Here is an 18,926-nt window from a genome sequence, read left to right on the forward strand (position 1 = left end):
AACGTTCAAAAGACGTCCAAAACGTTCAAAAGACGTCTTTTTTACATCTTGTGCCCACTGGGCAATCTCTTTTGCTCTTGTAAGAATTACTGAGATTCGTAACTATGATAAAATGAATTTTTTTTCTTGAAATAGCTATTACAATGTATTAATATAAAAAAGATTTAACTTTAAAATTTATATTAAAATTTTCATTTATATTACAACTAGTACAAAAACGAATTCAAGTATTGTTAAAAAAAAAATCAGTAATAAATAATTAAAAACGCGTTAGCACGTTGTACCCAACAAAGAATCTCGTCAAAAAATAAAGTAGTATAAATTACTTATTTTAATTTTTTGTACTTTTGAAAAAGTATATGCATAATAAATACGTTAAGCAATCAAAAATAAACTGCATAATTAAATATAAAATATATAAAATATAAATATTTTTTTAAAAAAATGTTTTACAAAAAAACATTAACAACAAAAAAACAAGAACAAACAATTTAAATATATTATTCAAAAATTTTCAATACCTTTTTTTATTAGATTTTTAAAAATATCTAATATGTATGATAATGTATGATATGTATTATGTGTATGATATTTAGTTATTAATGTAAGATATTTTTTTTCTATACAAAAATTAGATTTAAGTATTTTTTGAGTACAATTAGTTTTAACTACTAATATAAATAAATATAAAATATAAATACTTTTTTTAATTAAATAAAAAATTGAAAATATATTTTTCGATTTCCAAAATTTCTGTCAGCAATAAATATTGAAATCCGTATAACAACAGCTTTTTCTTCTAATTTTTCCTATTTATAGACAAATACATAAATATAAATAAACTTTTCCTACTTATAGACAAATACATAAATATAAATAAACTTTTCCTACTTATAGACAAATACATAAATATAAATTATTTGTAAATATAAATAATTTATAGACAAATATATAAAAATAACTATTTTATTTATAAACAAATATATGAATATAATCATGATATTATTTTAAAAATCTCAGCACCTGGTAAAGAAGAAAAAAAACAACAACAGCAGGATGATTATTAAGATTTCAAATGACGAAAAAAAATCGTGCGACACGAATCTTTTCGTTTCGACAAAACACCGTTTTGACTTCCACCTTATATAATTTTTACACTAATTTTTTCACTATCAACAAATATGGCAGCAATTAGTTTTTGTTGTATGCTTTTAAAAAAAATATTGTTGTATTTAAAGTTTAATTAAAACAAATGCCAAGAAAAACTATATTTAGATCGTAAGCAAAAAAGAAAATATAATACACATATCTCACCTTTAATAGAAAAGCTAACCTCTCATAGAAAAACTTCTGCTAAATAACTGTTACTGCAAGACCTATATACTTCTGAAAAATCAAGTTGAGAACTTTGTTTAGTTGCCATTTTAAAAAAACGTGAAAGCGCTTTTTTCATTGTTGACATCACGCGATATAATATTCAAAACTTCTTTTAAATAAAACTGGTTTTCTCGAAAAATAATAGAAATGAATCGTCCTTTTTCTTTTCGCTGCATATATATGATTGCAAAAAAAGTTGTTATTACGCATGGTAATCGACGGAAAAAATTCGCTTCGCGCAAAAAATTCGTCTTATGGAAAACGGCTTTTAGCTAAATTTTTTTGTAAAAGTTAATAAATTTTTTACTGTATATGTGTATTCCGCATTTTATCTTCTTTTTACTGAGAGAAAAGTAATTATTTTGATTTTATTTTCATTGAAAATTTAAAAAAAAAAAAAGTATTTTAAAAAACATTTCTCTAGAGCTGGAGGAAGATTTAAAAATGAGAAAGAATAGGTCGAAGACCTATTCTTTCTCATTTTTAAATGAGAAAGAATAGGTCTTCGACCATTCAGACAAGTAAAGTAAAGAGCTGAGTGAAGATGATTCCGGCAAAAGAATGGAGTTTTGTGATATCATGGAGTCAATTTTAAGAAAATTCCAGTTTACTGAACAAAATTTTTTGGTCAAATGAAAGCCTGCTTTTTTGGTCAAATGAAAGCCATGCTGAGCGGTTTTGTAAACCGTTATAATTGTTGCTATTGGGCCTACTATCAGTAAAAATAAACACCTGTGCCCAACTCAAAGAATAGAGTTAATGGTGTGGTGTTGAACAACCTCAGATGGTGTAATTGGTTTATACCTTTTCAGCAATTCGATCACAAGGTAATTATTATATTTACTAATGTTTAAGAGTTTTTATGGCCTAAAGTTAAACGACATGGTAAGTACTTTCAATAAGATGGGGCATCAGCCTACAACTCCTGTTAAATAAGAAGCTGGCTTAATTGAAAGTTGCCTCAACGATGGATAGGCAGAAAAGGTCCAAGTCGAATAGCTTGCTTGTTTTCATGACCTTTCTCCTTGAAAGACTACCAAAAGTTAGACGGTAGGCAAGTTGAATAGCCATATATCTTTTTTTATTTTGATAAATTTGATATTTTTTATATATAAAAATATATAAAACCGATAAATTTTTTTATTTTAATAAATATACTATTAAACAAATTATAAAAAACATTTTAAATCAAAAGCATGTACACAATTTATGAAATCCTAAATAGATTTCGAAATAGGAAGAAGCAGCAAGATATACATAATACTATATATAAAATACTTCATGCTATATACATTTATGGCCCCACACATTTATATATCTATATTTGTAAGATTCTTGGATTAGGCATTTACCCATATATATTCTCAATTTTTTTCCTGCTTTTACAAGTTTTTAAGACTATTACCTGGGGTGAATACACTTTCTCAATTTTAAATACTTTCATTAATAAAAATCAACTCTAGTCAACCCTAACTTTACTTAATAAAAATCCATCGGCAAATTAGTCTTGGTTGGCCACTAACCAAGATTAAGTTTTTCCTATTAAAAATGAAAAATGAATAAAGTATCAAATAATTTTTTACCAAACTGAAAACAGCATTTATTTGGAATGAAGCCTGCAATTATCTTCATTTAAAATAGCAGCATTTTTACATCGCATTCCAGATTTAGTGAGACTGCAGCAACGAGGTGAGCCACCAGCTGTAATATTTAAAAATGATGAATTAGCTTTAGTCTGAGCATGTCTTAGACGCAGTGGTGAAGATGTACTTGATGGTGATATATTGAATGAATCATCAAACGGCTTTTTGAAAGTTTTGAACAAATCATTTTTTGAAATTTCAAATGAATTGTCCATTGGTTTTACCATTGGAATAAAAGCTTCTTGATGCATGGTTTGAGAACCATTGCAAAAGTCATCTTGCGATTTTTTCAAAGCTTCACGAAATGACACGTTTGTTTCTGAATCGTATACAATGCTTTTGGCAGCTATAAAAGTGTGAGCACAACAGCTATTATTCATTATATCATCACTGTGATCTGTAAAATAATTATTATCATGATGAATATTAATAAATATATCATACTAAATAATAAAACATTTTATATCAATAATATAATATTTATAATTTTAAAATAAATTAAAAAAAATAATATTGATAAAAATTCATCCATTCATAAACATTTAATACAAAAATATTATTTGGCTATGTTGCTTAATAAATAAATATGAAACACATAATAAGATAAATGCAAATTGTGAATTAAATAAACCAATGTAGTACATGTTGAGAAATACAAGTTAAGTCAACATGTAAAAAGTCAACAGTAGGTAAATAGAAACTTAAAATATACAATTTACTATCAGCAAAATATTATAATAAATTTGAGAATTTACTCAAAATTCAGCCAAATTCTCAAAACACATTTTAAATTTTTGACATTAAAAAACATATTAAATACCATATGTAGATTTACAAGCATCCTTAACTGGTTGGTTTATTTCTTCATTTTTTATTAGAGATTTTGAATGAGTGCAAAAATTTATTTTTTTGATGACGTAATCGACTAAAAAAATTGAAAAACTTTTTACGTCATTAACAGCTAACTGCCTACAAATTATTAAAAACAAAAAGAAATAAATATTAAAAATTTGTTAGTATATAAATTTAAAACCTTTTAAAAGTAAATATAAAATAATTTTTTTTTTGTATAAACAAAAAAAAAATTATTACTCTAAATAAAACATTGTATAAGTCTTTCAATTTTAACCTCACAGATAAAAACAAATTCAGTCGTGCGTGCTTTAAGTAAAAACATGAGTTTTTAATATGACTTTCTTGCATTGCATTAAAAACAGCTATGACAAATGAAATTCAAAATTTTCAAGGATAAAATTTATAGTTGATATAGACACTGTAAAGGAATTTTAGGATTTTTTTGTTTATGTTAACAGCAAATGAACTGTCAGTAATCATATCAATAATTCGAGTGATGCTCTATTTTCAATCATCTCTAGTGTAGATGTTTTCTGAACCATCTTTTTTATGGCCAATTTCATGTTAGCAGCATTGTCACTTCTTTGCTTTTTGAAAAGCTTATCAGTTATGCAAAGTTGCACTTCTTTGCTGTAAGAGTTTGTATAAGTTATAAGATCATTTACACTTTTTTGAAAAGCTTACCAGTTATACAAAGCTGAAGAGTATGTACACACCTCAGAGAAATGTTTTCTAAACTAAAGAGTAGTACACACCTCAGAGATATGTTTTCTAAACCAGCTTTGTTTATGCCCAGATTGTCAGTGAGGACAAAGTACACTTTGTTAGCCTGTATATTCCATTCAATTAAAGAATCTTTTAGAAACTTGGATATCTTTACACCTGTGCGAAACCTGCCATTTTTTTAAAATTGAAGCACAGATGCCGTTGGTTTAAACTCTGCATTTATCTTAGCTATTAATGAATAAAAGATTAAAATATTATGATGTCCATCTGTCAGTGGTGAAACTCAAAAAATCTGTTTTTACATCATTAATAATTTGTATTTGTATTTTTTCATAAATTAGAGGAACATCTGTTTCCATCATATGTTTTCTAGAGGGCATAGTAAGTCTGCATAACTAGTTTGTTAAATTCTTGGTCTGTAACTAAAGAATATGGCTCTTTGTTCACTTGATGTCCATTTCCTATGTTTATCCTTGAGCTTAGGTTGATGTTCTTTTGAACAACTATTTTCATCAATAATCATCCCATATTAGACTTTTATTTGCTTTACTCATTTTTTTTTTATTTAGTTTTATCTCTAAGTTTAATACCTAGAATATAGTTAAAGATTTATATATATATATATATATATATATATATATATATATATATATATATATATATATATATATATATATATATATATATATATATATATATATATATATATACATACATGTATGTGTGTGTGTCTATATATATAAATATATTAGGGTGTCTCAAAAAAATTTTTGTGTCTATATATATATATATATATATATATATATATATATATATATATATATATATATATATATATATATATATATATATATATATATATATATATATATATATATATATATATTAGGGTGTCTCAAAAATTTTTTTTTTTCGAAAATCAAAATGTGGAAAAGTTCAATCGTTATCATTATGTATTAGTAGCTTATAGTGAAAATTTCAACCTCCCAAATCAACTCTAAGGTAAAGAAGGTGGTTTTAGACAATTTCTATATAATAGAATTTTTCCTGAAAATTATATTTTAAAGTTCCGATTATAGATAGTAATTTAAAACACTCACAAAACACTGGTTTCGATTTAAAATATATCTAATAGAATGAGGAAGATACAGATTTTTTGTGACAATTTTAATTCAGATAATTCTAAATTGAGTTGAAAAGTAACAAAAACGTGATGACAGTTGTAGTATCTGTTAGATGCTCTGCAGTACTTCTTTGTAACATTATTGGATATTTGCTGTCTGTTTTTATGGACAACCTAGAAAATAATAAATAAAATTAAAAAGAGGTTATTTTGTAAAATTATTAAATAATCCAAGCAATAAAATTCCTAGTATTTGAAATTAATAGTTTAGTTTATTAAATAAAATGATATGGAAATACTTAAAAAAGTTTTGCAGACATTATTGTATAGCATGTGCGTATATTGGATGGGGTAAGGGGTTGTTAGGTATAAATTGTTAGGTGCAATTTGTTTCCTTTTTTTATTATTAAAAATAAGCATGATATGTGTTTGCTATTTTAAGTTGCCTAATTTTTCAAAAACGACCCTCTCTCCCTAACAATTTACACACTACAGGCTTGTGTAATAATGTTTAGTAATTACCTGAAGAGTATCCTGAAGTCTATCCTTGTTACATGTCCTTCCAATAAAGTCTTGGATCAGCTTTATGTGACGTTCTGCCCAATCATTTACCACTGCAAGCTGATTTGCAGAGAAGCAGAGAACTTGACAAATGACTTAGGGGCTCTCTCACTTTTGCAAGCAGCTATACCTTTCTCCCTCCACAGCAAAAGTTCTTACTTAGTGATTTTTAGGAGAAAAAAAAGAAGATAACTTTGCTCAGTGATAAAATCATCAAGAGATGACATTGGAACAACGACTAGCTGGATTCCAGGTTTCTCAAGCACTGTATATTCTTTTTCTGGAACAGCAAAATACAGCAGTTTTTTAAGGATGATGTTCTTAACATTGGCATCTAGATCCCTGTCGGCAAGAGACAAAACTACAAGCTGGGGAGCTAGCCTTTGTAATCATCTCATTTGGAGCTGGTAAGCTATCTTAAAAGCCCTTAGGTCATTTGAAGGAGCTTGAGTTGTCATAGGACTCTTCAGAAAGAATAGACCATGGAAAAACACAATGTAATTTGTAGCAGTGTTTATGTTCTTGAGATTAGCAGGTTCTACTGTTTTTTAATCATTTGGATGATAGTTCTGTGTCATCTGCAGGACAAGAAGATAAAAATAGTCACTCATAAACCTGGCCTCATGGTGAGCTCCCAGCTGCCTAAAGAAGAAATTTGGTATATCTGCACAAAGGAAGTAAGCCAGGAGCTGGCAAAGATACTTGTAGTCTCCTTTTCAGAAAGTGTTTCTCTGAAGTGCTGTGGTGCAAAATTCTTTAGTTCTAACTACAAGTTGGTGCAAAAGAGTACCTGGTCTAAATGCACCAAGAGATCATTCAAATTTGACAATTTTTTCAAGTTTATTAACTTCTCTATGTATTTGCGGCCATAGCTTCTGAAGTAAAACATAGAGGTGTTTGCTTGGACTTTTTGTTGTACCAAAAACAAGTTCCTTATATTTCATGTCTGCACATTAGCCAGAGAACAGGCCTCCCCAAAGCATGAACAATAACATTTCTTATAGCTCCATTGTTCTTTCCTGTATTGTTAGCTGTGGTGTCAGCACACACCCCAATGATTTGATCTGATAGCTCATAATATTCGAGGATACTCTGAACGGCTACAGCCTGGTTGCTTCCCTTGGAGCTTTTGATTTTCAAAATACCAAGCAGAAAATCTAAAGGGTCAGCTTCAGGAGAAGAAACGCTTATAGCTATCCTTTCATGACTTGTGGAAATTGCTTCTACTCTGGTGTACTGCCTTACAATTTTAGTACCAAACTGAATCACTAGCTTTAAGCCTCTTCTTTGTCTATGATCTGCTTTCGGATGATCTGGGCTTCTGACTCTACTACAGTGTGTGCTTTCCTAGTCAGAGTTGATCTTGAGATCTTCAACTCCTCAATGTTAATACTGCCAGTAGGGCATGCCAAATAAAAAATTTTTGGTTGCGGTTTAAAAACCTATTCTATACATAAAAATAAGCAAAAATATGAATTTCTATTGTTCTATCTCAATTCTAGGTGCCAGAAAATGAAATCAGGATTTTACGAAAATATGCAAAATATGGTGAAATTACGTGAAGGATGGCAAAATAACAAGACTGCACCATTTTGTGTTTAGTTTAAGATTATAATTACTACATGACACATCTATTATAAACTGCTAATAATATCTTATAGCTTAATAAGTAGAAATAGTTAAAATAACATTAAATTTTCAGAAAGAAATGGGTCCAAAAAAGAAGAAAAATACGCATATAAGTGAAAGTGTCAGACGACCATTATATCTGTTAACTAACCCAATTTCACAGCTACCAAATACACAGCTTCCAACCAATGGTAGTATTTAAAGATATTATCAATATCTAATTTCATGTAAGAAGAAAAGGTTTATTAAAACACAAATTAACATGGCCTGTAAGAAGCAAAAAGGAACAAGGAACTTGGTATGCAAAAGTAAGACATAACTATAAAACATAAACATTTTTATTCCTAGATTTAAGAGGACTAAATAATTATTTTTTAGTAGTATGATGTTAAATCTCTGCTCGCTAACTGTCAATTTCCCTTTTTTATATTTTTTATATAGGGACAGGGATAGGACATCTGAAAAAAAACTATTTTAGGACAAAAATTTGCCATTTAAAGCATTAAATTATTAACATTTTTTGTAGTTTAACCACTTTTTCTTAATTAATTTTTTATGCTGATTTCGAATTTCACAATGTTTTTACTTCATTTTTAATATTTAGCCTTCTACTTCAATTTTAATAAAAGTGATTATTTTGACAAAACAATTTACTGTTAAATTAAATGAAATCATTATTATTTTCAAATATAAGCGATGTAAAACACATGGTAAATGTGTTTTACATCGACTTATATATGAAAATAATAATGACATGTTTTATTAATAAAATGTTTTTTTTTTCATTTTATTGATAAAACATGTTATCATTATGCCTAGTTATAAATAACACAAAAAATTAGACATTGCACATCATCAAGATAGTCTAATATTAATAATAATTTGTTTCGACCTCTATTGAAAGTGCGAAACAACTTTGTGGAAGTCATCGTAGGTGATTGTGGATTGCTGTGATGACTTTTCAAATAGAACCTTCAAATTAGTAGTATATTCTTCTATAGACATAAGATAGCGCTTTTTTGTATTTTTATCAAAAATCATGATTTTAAATAGAGTTGATTTCCGCGGCAATGACCTTTTTGTATCTCTTAAATAAATTACTTCATTCTTCAATCGTTTTTGGCATTTTATCAGATCTTGCTCTTTTTCAATATATTCACAGACATCTGATGCACTCGTAAATGGGCTGCCTTGTAGTTTTAAACAAGTTAAAATAGAATTTCTCCTGGACGCTTGATGTAAAGCTTGTTGTTCTTTTTTAGTTAAGTCGCTTTGTCTCATCTGTCGCTGGTTCCAACTGTATTCTATACTTTAAATTTTTCTAACAATAGGACCCAATATCTGAAATAGTTCTAAATTATTTGAATCTTCATTTCTTAAATGGTTTGAATATTTAAGAACATTACCACGTTTAACTATTGAAAGTGACGGTTTTTTTTGAAGTCGATTGCTATGAGTTCCACACTGACGCTCAAGTACAATATTATTTGTAATTGTTTTATCAACTCCAACGACTTGATTAAAAACATAATACTCATCAGGTAATCGATCATTGTTTCTTTTTCCAAACCCATAATGCTTTCGTCTTTGGTGTTGAAGAACAATAGCTAAACTTTGCCGAACTATATTTGCAAGAATAATGCAATCATCAAAGTTCTATGATGTGTATTTTCGAACTACATCAACAACTTCTAAGCCATAATCTTCTTTAATGAGATTTTCAAAAAGTCTCTTTGATACTCCTTGAACACATGGCTCTTTAAATTCAAAGAACTGTTCATTTATGACATCATTAGATAAGCTTGCTAAAGAATCTTGCTAAAGAATATTTGCAGTTTAGAATACGTGACTTTACCTTTAGTTTTACAGAAAAATGGTGAAATAACTTGCATTCCAAAAGCTGCTACCACAACTAAAGTAACTATGATGTAATATTCATTCAAAATTCATAGAATCTCAGACTAAACAAGCAAGTTTATTTGTGATATATTCGCGTTGGTCTAAAAACTCCTTAAAGTCATCCCAGTGAAAGCAAACTATAGAAGAACATTTAGAAAGACATTCAAATCGAACATCTTTAAACTCAAAAAGAAAAATATCTTTGTTTTTACGCTGCATAAAAGTTTTAAATTCTTTATGATAATTCCATGGTTTTTGAATAAAACTCGGACCAAACAACTTTAGTAACCATGATAGAAAGGTTAAGGATAACATTTCCGAACTTTTGTTAATAGATATATCTAACAGAAAGCTTTGAAAAGGTTATCCATATTCATATCATTTTCAATTTGGTTTATAACTTTTTCAACAGCTCTGTCAAAACCTAAAGCTGTATGTGAAATGCAAAACAGTTGACCAGCAGGAATTTCTATATTGAGTATATCAGCTGTAATTTTAGATATTCCTATATTATGAACAGTACTGTCATCTGTTTATCGTACTTAGATAAACAGATGACAGTACTGTTCATAACGGTCAGTTTCATCTGGAATTTTCCATTTTGCTTAAAAAATTTAATTGCCGATTAATTTCAGTGCATTTCCCTCATCGAGAATCCTTCTCCTTCTAACTCTGCACACGCATGGTAGATATCACATAAGACTAAGTTTTTTGATTGTTGCACATTAGGTGGAACATAAGTCTTGTGAGAACTATCTTCAAATATTAATTTTGGTTTTGATCTCGTCATGGCAGTTTTAGTTCACTTACATCAACAAACATAACTCTCTTTTTTTTTAATTGGTTCAGTGTCTTTTTCAAAAAACTGATATTCATTTTTCGTTGATTCTCTTTCAAGAAATTCATCTTCGTCTTCAAATTTACTTAACTCGCTATCATCATTATCAACGTACATTGTGTGATAAACTGCTGTTTCATTTCTTATCTTTTTCTCCTTTTTTTTTTTTGTCACTAATAACTTTTTGATGAAAAGTTTTATTAACATTTTGAAATGTAAAAAACCGCGCATGTTTTCTAGATACGAGTAGTCTTGACCATTCATTGAAATACCGAAAAACTTCTCTAGCTTTTCATGACGTTGTGGATTGAAGCAGAAAATGACAAAAAGTTTTTTAAGGGATTCGTTCATAGAAATACATCTACTTAAAATCACCTTGCTTGTTTCTGTCAACACCTTTTAAGTAGCGATATTCATTGATTTTATTTTGCAGACGTTTTAAAATGGCCTGATATGATATTGTGTAGATATTACGCTCTGTCCAATGAATTTCTACTAACTTTGCAACTCTTTGACAAGCACTTTCAAAAGATAATTTATTATTGACTTCGATAAAGACAAGTGAAAGAACATCTCTGAGTAAAGGCAACTTTGTATGATAAAATTTATCAACTACAGGGAGAATTTCTAAAGGAGTTTGTTTATTTTGATTTAAAACTATTTTGTTATTACGTCTTGTTACAATTTTTTTCATTTTAATTGATATCTAAATTTAGTTAACAATAATAGAAGCAAAGTATTCTCTTGCAAAGTAAAACAAAATCTGTTTTTTAAGTATTTATAAATTTTACATTTTAACAAAAAAAGTTTTATTACATTTTTTTTTTTTAAACGCAACTATTATTCATTTTAATTCAAATTCATCAAATCAAAATTTAAATTGCATAAATTTTAACATAAAGTTGCGTAACTTTATACACAAAATAACCGCTGCAAAAAATTTTATTTTAAAAGTTTTTTTTTTTTTTTTTGTATCTTTAAAAATGTTTAAATAGAAGTAGAAGGCCAACCACAAAAAAATAGAAAAAACTGAATTGTTTTTCAAACTTTTCTAAAAAAATTTATAAAGAATACCTGGTCAATCAAAAAATATAGAATTTTAGACTCCCCTCCCCCTAACTATAGCATTTTGTAATAGTTGATAATAAAGAAAAAAATACAAAAGCAAGGACAAGGGATATGGCACCTGAAGAAAAACTGTCGTAAGCCAACTTTTTACCAGTCAAAAACATCAAATTATCAAGACAAAATGTATTGTTTTCCAGCTATTGTAATGTTTTTTTTGGAAAAATTGTTACAAAAAGGTTTTTCTTCAGGTGCCATAAATGTTAAATAAATAAAATATTTTTTAAAAATCTAATTTAGGTAAAGACTTTTGTGACCTTGAGGCGCAATCAAACTGCTTGATTAGACAAATAGTCAACATTTGGACCAAAGCAGACCAAAGCAGACCAAAGCATCATCAGCAAAGCTGAATGGTTTTAAAATTTATCAACCAGGAGCCAATCACAATTTTTGTTTCATGGCTGACAGTCTTTATAATTTAGCTATTGTTATGATATCAGGTATAATAGATTTTCTGCCTAAAGATCGGTTACCTCACCTGGAAAATTCAGCTTTTATATGTGCAGTTTTTTATGCTTCATGGTATTTACGTTCATACAAAGCAGAATATGCTGTTGAGAATGATTACATGCCATTCAAGTCAGCTTATGTTATACAACAAAAGTTTGATGTCAAAATTGGCAATGCTTTTCTGAAATTTTTTCAGCAACACTCTTGGTACCTTGCCTCAAAGGTTGCTGTGTTAATACTGGCAGATCCAGATTTTGAAGAGAAGCTTGCAGTTCTAGACAAGCTGTTGACCTTTGAGGTACCAGATATCAACACTAGTCCCAATGGTAAACCTGATGCTGTCCTAGTTTTACCTACCTCTGAGGTAACAGAGTTGATTACAGAGGAAAGTTGGGCTCTGTTCATTGTTCTAGGCATACAGGACGAAATTCTTACCTGGAAAACAGATTTAGCTGCTGGAAAGCTGGAGGAAAATGATTCCTATGTATCATTTTGTGAGTTTGTTAAATCTCTAAAAGTTACAAATGACCCAGCAGAGCGGAATATCAATCTAATACAAAGATATATCAGTAGCGCATTAAAGGAGGACAAAAGGCAAGAAATATCGCTAGTTGTCAGAGAGCATAGGGCTTTAATATCATTAGAAGCTGACCCAAGTGCACTGGCCAAATTGTAAAAAGTCTGTTATAGTAATAATACTTGATTTTAAACTAAAAAATACCTTTCCTAACTTAATTTTTTCTTCATTTTCAAAAAGAATATTTTTTTCCAGAAAAAATAATGATTTCTCGTATTTGTGTAAAAACCTAAAATCATCTTCCAGCACTAAATATGGTCCTAGAGAGGTCAAATTTGGTTTATATACTTCTTTTTATGTATAGAACAGGTATTTATACCGGGACCTTTCATTTTTTGAAAATCGTGATATTTTGGCATGGCCTAACCAGCAGCTTCATAAAGAGATGTCAATAATAAGGTTCCTGGTCGAACATTAATACCATATCTTGTCATGATTGGGATCCAATTGTTTAGGAGTTCATCCATACTTAATTGAAGACTAACTTTTACTTCCCCTGAAATCTTTTGGGTCTTTGTAGAAGGCATAAAAGCTTTGTTAGAGTCTAGACGGCTATCACTGTCTGTGTACCAGGAAACTTCAAACTCTTCTACCTGCCTTTTATTCTTTTCTTCTTGATTTCTGAGCTTTTCATCTTGTGAGCACATTTTTTCTTTTTTTCTCCACAGCCAAACAAGCACTTTTTTGTAATGTTGGCCTTATGAATTAGGAATAAAAAATTGCTTTCATTTACAAAGTTGTTTACTAATAACTTTACTAGTTTACAAGTAGCTTCCTTCTGGTAGACTTAGAGTCTTGAATCTTTTTAGGGATTGGTACTCATTGATCTTGTTGGTAATTTTGTTTCGGATTTGCTGTTCTGTGAGTTTACTAGTTCTCTCAAAATGCAAACACTTCAAAAACTAAAAAATACTACAATACTACAAACACGCTAATATTTTATGTCAATCATACAAACACATTTTAAACGCGCCATGACATTAAACTATTATATTGAAAAGCTGACTCTTTCAACTTCTCAAACAGCAATATTTTAGACAATTTCTTTAAAAAAAAAATAAACTGAAAAAAAAGGTAGTTAAAAATAGTTAATATCATATATTATACTTACATGGAAAAGTAAACAATAAAAACCATGACATTTGGAGAAATGACAGATGTTGCCTTTGTTGCACAGCAACAAGACAGTTTAGTGGAACAATTAGCAGTAATGATACTTTGGTTATAGTTGGAACTCCAATAAATAACACAGAAAGGATAGAAAAAACAAAAAACGCACAATGAGAAAATAACACTGTAACCAAATTTAATTTGTCAATAGTGCCACCAAACATTGTCTGTAACCAAGGAACTTGATTGTTAAAAGATGTGCACAGTTTGTTTAACACCTATAAAGTACACACTTAGTGTCATTTAAAATAAGAATGTATGAATAATAATGAATAAATTGTTATAAAATCAGTTTAAACCAAATATAAATAATAGATCTTGCACATAAATTGTTGTCATAATAATAAAGAATATTAATCCTAAAACTTCTGTTAAATTTTTTTAAAGTTTGATAATTTCCTTTTTATTAAAGAATAAAATGCAACTTCCTAAAATTTTTGTGTGCACATTATTACTCAGAAAAAAAAACCATAAATAAAAAAAATAAAAAATAACTTTTTTTTTATATCTAAATAATACCTGCCCATACTCAAACCCTTAGTCAAACTATATTATTGTATTGAAGTCCCTGCAGCTTCTTATTTCAAAATAAAGTCACCAGTATGCATTTAATTCTGCATATATTGTTGTTTTATTGTATCAAGTTAAGATATAAAGTCTCTTGTTCGTTCAAAAGTGATCAATATAAAGTAAATTGTTTACAAAATAGATCAGCATTATTATATATAGTGTTCAATTACTTAAAAAAAAAACTTTGTGATGGTACTTAAAGTTTCATGCCTTTTGGCAATCAACAGCCATATTTGTTCTTTAAATCATCAGCTCATCAGCCATATTTATTCATTAAATCTTAAAATATATATCAGTGACAAATCCAGGGAGGACAGCGAGGGAGGGGGAGAGGGAAAAGGGGTTTGCACCCCCACCCCCCACCAGAATTTAAAAATCCTAAAATATCTTAGAAATTGAGGTCCTTTTTTTTTATTATTAGACGCAAATGTGGTACAAAATACAAAAAAATCTCAACATTAAACCCCCACCACCACCACCAAAAATTTCTGGATCAATCATTTATATATATATATGAAACATCACTGATGATGTCATACGAAATAAGGCATCTGTGAGAGCTTCAATACATACATTAACTGAAAGTTTGGTACAATCTATGTATGAAGATTATTCATGATAACAACAAAAATTTTTTTTTTTTTTAAACATTTTTTTTGTACTTTGTCTACAAAATAAGAAAAAAAAATGGATTAAAGCAAGCATTTAAAAATATAAAGTTCACAAAATATATTAAGACAGTGTCAGAAAAGCAGAAGTATAAAGCCCTAAGAATTACAAAAAAAAAGGTGAGCAACAAACTGCCAACCTTAAACAAAATGTCTGTATAGGTATATCTAACCTCATTCATAAAACCAATTGCAGCTTGAATCTCTTCTAAATTCTCAAGCGTTTTATTTTGTTTAGCTTCAAAGTTTTCCTGATAATGGTCTATATCAACAAAAACACTTTCTGGAAAAGAAAAAAAAGGATTATATTTATTATTTATATTATATTTATAGATTATATTTATTATTTACAGATTAACTGATAAGTTATATAAAAAAAAAAAAAAAATAACTAAAAAAAAAAAAAAAAAAATAACTAAATAAAAAATCACCTAGTTTTTTAAGCACCTCGTCTGCTTTTGATTTAACAAAGTCAAGATCTTTGAGAATATCTCTATCGCTTTCTTTTTTGGCAAGATCTTGTGCTTTAATTTCTTCAACTAGAGCATCTAAAAATTCCAACAAGAAAAATAGAAAAAAAAATCTTTAGAGTATTAAATTCTAAAACAAAGCAAAAAATTGCCTAGCTGCTCATTGATCCTTTCTGTGTACTCTTCAATTTGTTGATGTCGATGAGCAATAATTTGTTTTTCTTTTGTCAGTGCAACTATGTTGGAGTTGATCTCATTTCCCAGTTCATCTTGCTTTCTCTTAAACTCATTTTGCTTACTAACAAGAAGCTCATGATTTTTAGTAATCTGGTCAACTGCTTCCTCCGTTGTAATTTGCAACTTTTTTTGACCACTCTAGAAAAGATCAAAAAAATGTAGATTAACACTGATCAACAAAAAATTTTGGTCAGACATAATTTTGTGTGACCCAGATCTTTTTAGTTGTTTTAAAATGTGTCAATTTAAAGAATGTTTAAAATGTGTCATCTTGTTTATTTTTTTAGATAAGAGATCAAAAAAATTGTTATTGTATTTTGAAAAAATATACAAAAACAGTTAACAGTAAGTTATTTATGAACATAACTTATGTTCATAAATATAATTTCATAATTCATAGGAACTATTCTTAAGTCTTTTCAGGAGACTTTTCAATGTTTAAAATGAAACCATGACCAAGTTGTCAAAACAAAATATCAAATGCTTGGTCATATAAGGTGTGCAGCCTAGGCATCTCCTGAGAAGGCTTGTTTAAAAGGCTTGTCTTGAGAAAGCTCCTGAGAAATTATCGAGATTAAATGAGAGTTTATTACTAAATTTTTAATTGGTTCTTTCTATGATCTATAGAAAAAATCAAATTTTTTTTTACAATAATTAAAATGTAATGTTTTCTATATAATTATCTCATAAACCATTTTAAAATATCAATTTAAATATTTCACCACATAACAGTTTTGGCATTACACATACATTAAATGCAAATTTTTAAAAATGTTTTAATTTTACTTTCGTGACTGAAAACTACTTGCTTCCACTTTTCCAAGACGACGCACATTCATTACATCACCTTAATCTTGTTAGTCAATCTATGGCTGTCAGCATGGGTTTTAATAGCTGTATAAGCACTAATGTTTTTTCTTAATAAAATCCTTCTAACAATATTTGAAGAAAGATGTTTCTCATGATTTTTATTAGAAGTGCTGGTAAGATCACGATAACTTGACCTTTGTTCAAAGAAATTTTTACTTGACAAAGTAATTTTTAATAAGTTTTTTAATTTTACAGAGCATGTATGACGATGGATGACAACTATCAAAATTTTTCTTGTTGATATTTCTCTGTTACTGGTCATAAAGCCATACCTCATACCAATTATTTGTCAGTTTGTTCCTTTGCTTTTCGACTCATTAATGTTTATCATAACTATTAGAACTTATAAAAAATAGCAAAAAAAAGCTTCAAATGCCATTAAACTGGTCGTTATAAGGAATTTTATGCAATCTTCTTGGAAATAATCAAAACAACATAATAATAAACATTTAGAGAAGAAAGTTGAATAAAAATCAATTAAAAAGCTTGTAAACTAATTTAATTTTATAAAATTTTATGGTATGTTTTTGTATTTCTTTGATGAAACTGAATTAATAAAAAAGTAACAAATTATTATTGATATATTAGGAAATCTATTTATGATATTAAAAAAAAAAAATATTTTAATGCACCTATTTTTTGAAAGCATTTACACAAACACAAACACACAGACAAACACAAATAGAGTTGGAACAAAAAGGTAATGAAAATTTCTTGCAATAAGTTGAATAAGAAATAGAAGTTATTTATAAACTAGTTTACTGCTAATCAATACATACGCAATCCAAGCAAAACTTTCATTGAAAGAAAATAAAGCTTAAAAAACAACATTTATACTCAGAAACAATAAAGTTTATTTAAAAATAATTCCACTGGTAATTATGTCTTTATTATTTATGATTTTATATAGGATTACACATTTTGAATATGATTGCACATCCATTTTTTATTTAATTAGAGACTTTTAATAGTAATTAGAGACAGGACCAATTTTTGCAAGACCAATTTTTTGTGACATGTTAGAAACTCAAATTAAACTTTTATTACTCACAGCAAGACTTTGAAGAATGTTCACATTTTCTAAGGTTGCAGCTGCCATGTTATTAACTGTCTGCTCAGTCTTCATGCGAAACTCTGCTTGTCTCATATTGTGACATATAGCACGAGCACGGTTACTTATAATATGATAGGAGTTCCACATGTCTGCATCCATGTCTTTTGTGCAGTCAAGAAGTTTCTGAAAAAATTTAAAAAACCTACTTAAAAAACTCTTTAAACATACTATAACTCGAATAATTAAAATATACTATAAATTCAAAATTAAGAGAAGATCTATACAACTAATAGTAATACTAACCATATCATCATTACAAGGGAATACTTTCCTTCCCTCTACAGCACTTTGACAATTTAAAAGATTCACTCCAAGCTTTGATAAATCTTCTTCACTCAACTTACTACAAGTACTTTTCAAACGATTAACAATCTGTTTAAATTGAATCAATACTCTTTCAAACAAAAACAACAGTAACACTAAACACATAATTTTAGTTTTTGTAGTTTTCATGCAATATACTTACTAATAAATTGCACTGATCTAACATGGACAAATTTTCTAAATAATGCTTTGCTTCAGCCAAAAACTTTTGCTCGCCATGAGATATTTCAAAAGGAGCAAACATTGTACTTACAGCAGTTACAGACTTTGAGCTACTACCTGAATTCGGATCAGAAATAAATTCAGAGGAGTCAGTATACGATGAAAATGGCCACCAAAATCCATGAGCAGATAATAGAAAAGTGAAAAAATTTGTGCATATCAACAAAATCATTTTTTTCAACTTCAAGCCAATTTTTATGGTAAATAAAATTTTTTGATTAAAGTAATTATACTTCTTGTTAAAGAAAGCAAAGGTACACATGATCATGATATTACCTCATGATTATAGCCATGGTTTTATAAATAAGCCAAATTAAAAAAAAAACAGATTTTAAAAAATAAATCAAATCAATTATGATGTTAAAAAGAAAAAAAAAAAATCAAGTCAATAACAAAAAAATTAAGTAAAAAGTTAAGAAATTAAAATTTTGAAAAAAAGGCTAAATTATAAAAAAATTTCTTATCGAGACAAGTATTC

The 18,926-nt window shown here is 28.2% G+C and overlaps 1 protein-coding gene across 4 annotated transcripts; it reads right to left on the reverse strand.

The window, feature by feature from the left end:
• Window positions 1-585: 585 nt before the first annotated feature.
• Window positions 586-18,757, reverse strand: LOC100212541 (protein brambleberry). 4 transcript variants are annotated; one of them, XM_065810904.1, is made up of 10 exons: window positions 18,369-18,754; window positions 18,146-18,274; window positions 17,840-18,025; window positions 15,834-16,056; window positions 15,643-15,759; window positions 15,385-15,494; window positions 13,915-14,191; window positions 3,841-3,945; window positions 2,961-3,417; window positions 586-809 (listed from the first exon to the last, which is right to left on the reverse strand). In XM_065810904.1, exons 1-9 carry the CDS (start codon window positions 18,714-18,716, stop codon window positions 2,978-2,980), a joined length of 1,935 nt encoding a protein of 644 aa, XP_065666976.1. In that variant the 5' UTR covers window positions 18,717-18,754; the 3' UTR covers window positions 586-809; window positions 2,961-2,977. The 4 variants fall into 4 exon arrangements, with proteins under 4 accessions (XP_065666976.1, XP_065666978.1, XP_065666979.1 ...); XM_065810905.1 differs by having other exon boundaries at window positions 587-809; window positions 2,961-3,366; window positions 18,369-18,751; XM_065810906.1 differs by lacking the exon at window positions 3,841-3,945 and having other exon boundaries at window positions 18,369-18,757.
• Window positions 18,758-18,926: the final 169 nt, after the last annotated feature.

The sequence above is a fragment of the Hydra vulgaris genome, chromosome 11 (assembly GCF_038396675.1).
Source record: "Hydra vulgaris chromosome 11, alternate assembly HydraT2T_AEP".
NCBI lineage: Eukaryota > Metazoa > Cnidaria > Hydrozoa > Anthoathecata > Hydridae > Hydra > Hydra vulgaris.

What these genes read in the sequence shown, in the direction of transcription:
- LOC100212541 (XM_065810904.1), bottom strand. Translation starts at nt 18,716, where the DNA reads ATGATCATGTGTACCTTTGCTTTCTTTAACAAGAAGTATAATTACTTT. An exon ending in ACATTCTTCAAAGTCTTGCT is followed by an intron (nt 16,057 to 17,839) that starts GTGAGTAATAAA and finishes GATCTTTTCTAG; the next exon opens with AGTGGTCAAAAAAAGTTGCA. An exon ending in TTTATTGTTTACTTTTCCAT is followed by an intron (nt 3,946 to 13,914) that starts GTAAGTATAATA and finishes CAATTTTTTTAG; the next exon opens with TCGATTACGTCATCAAAAAA.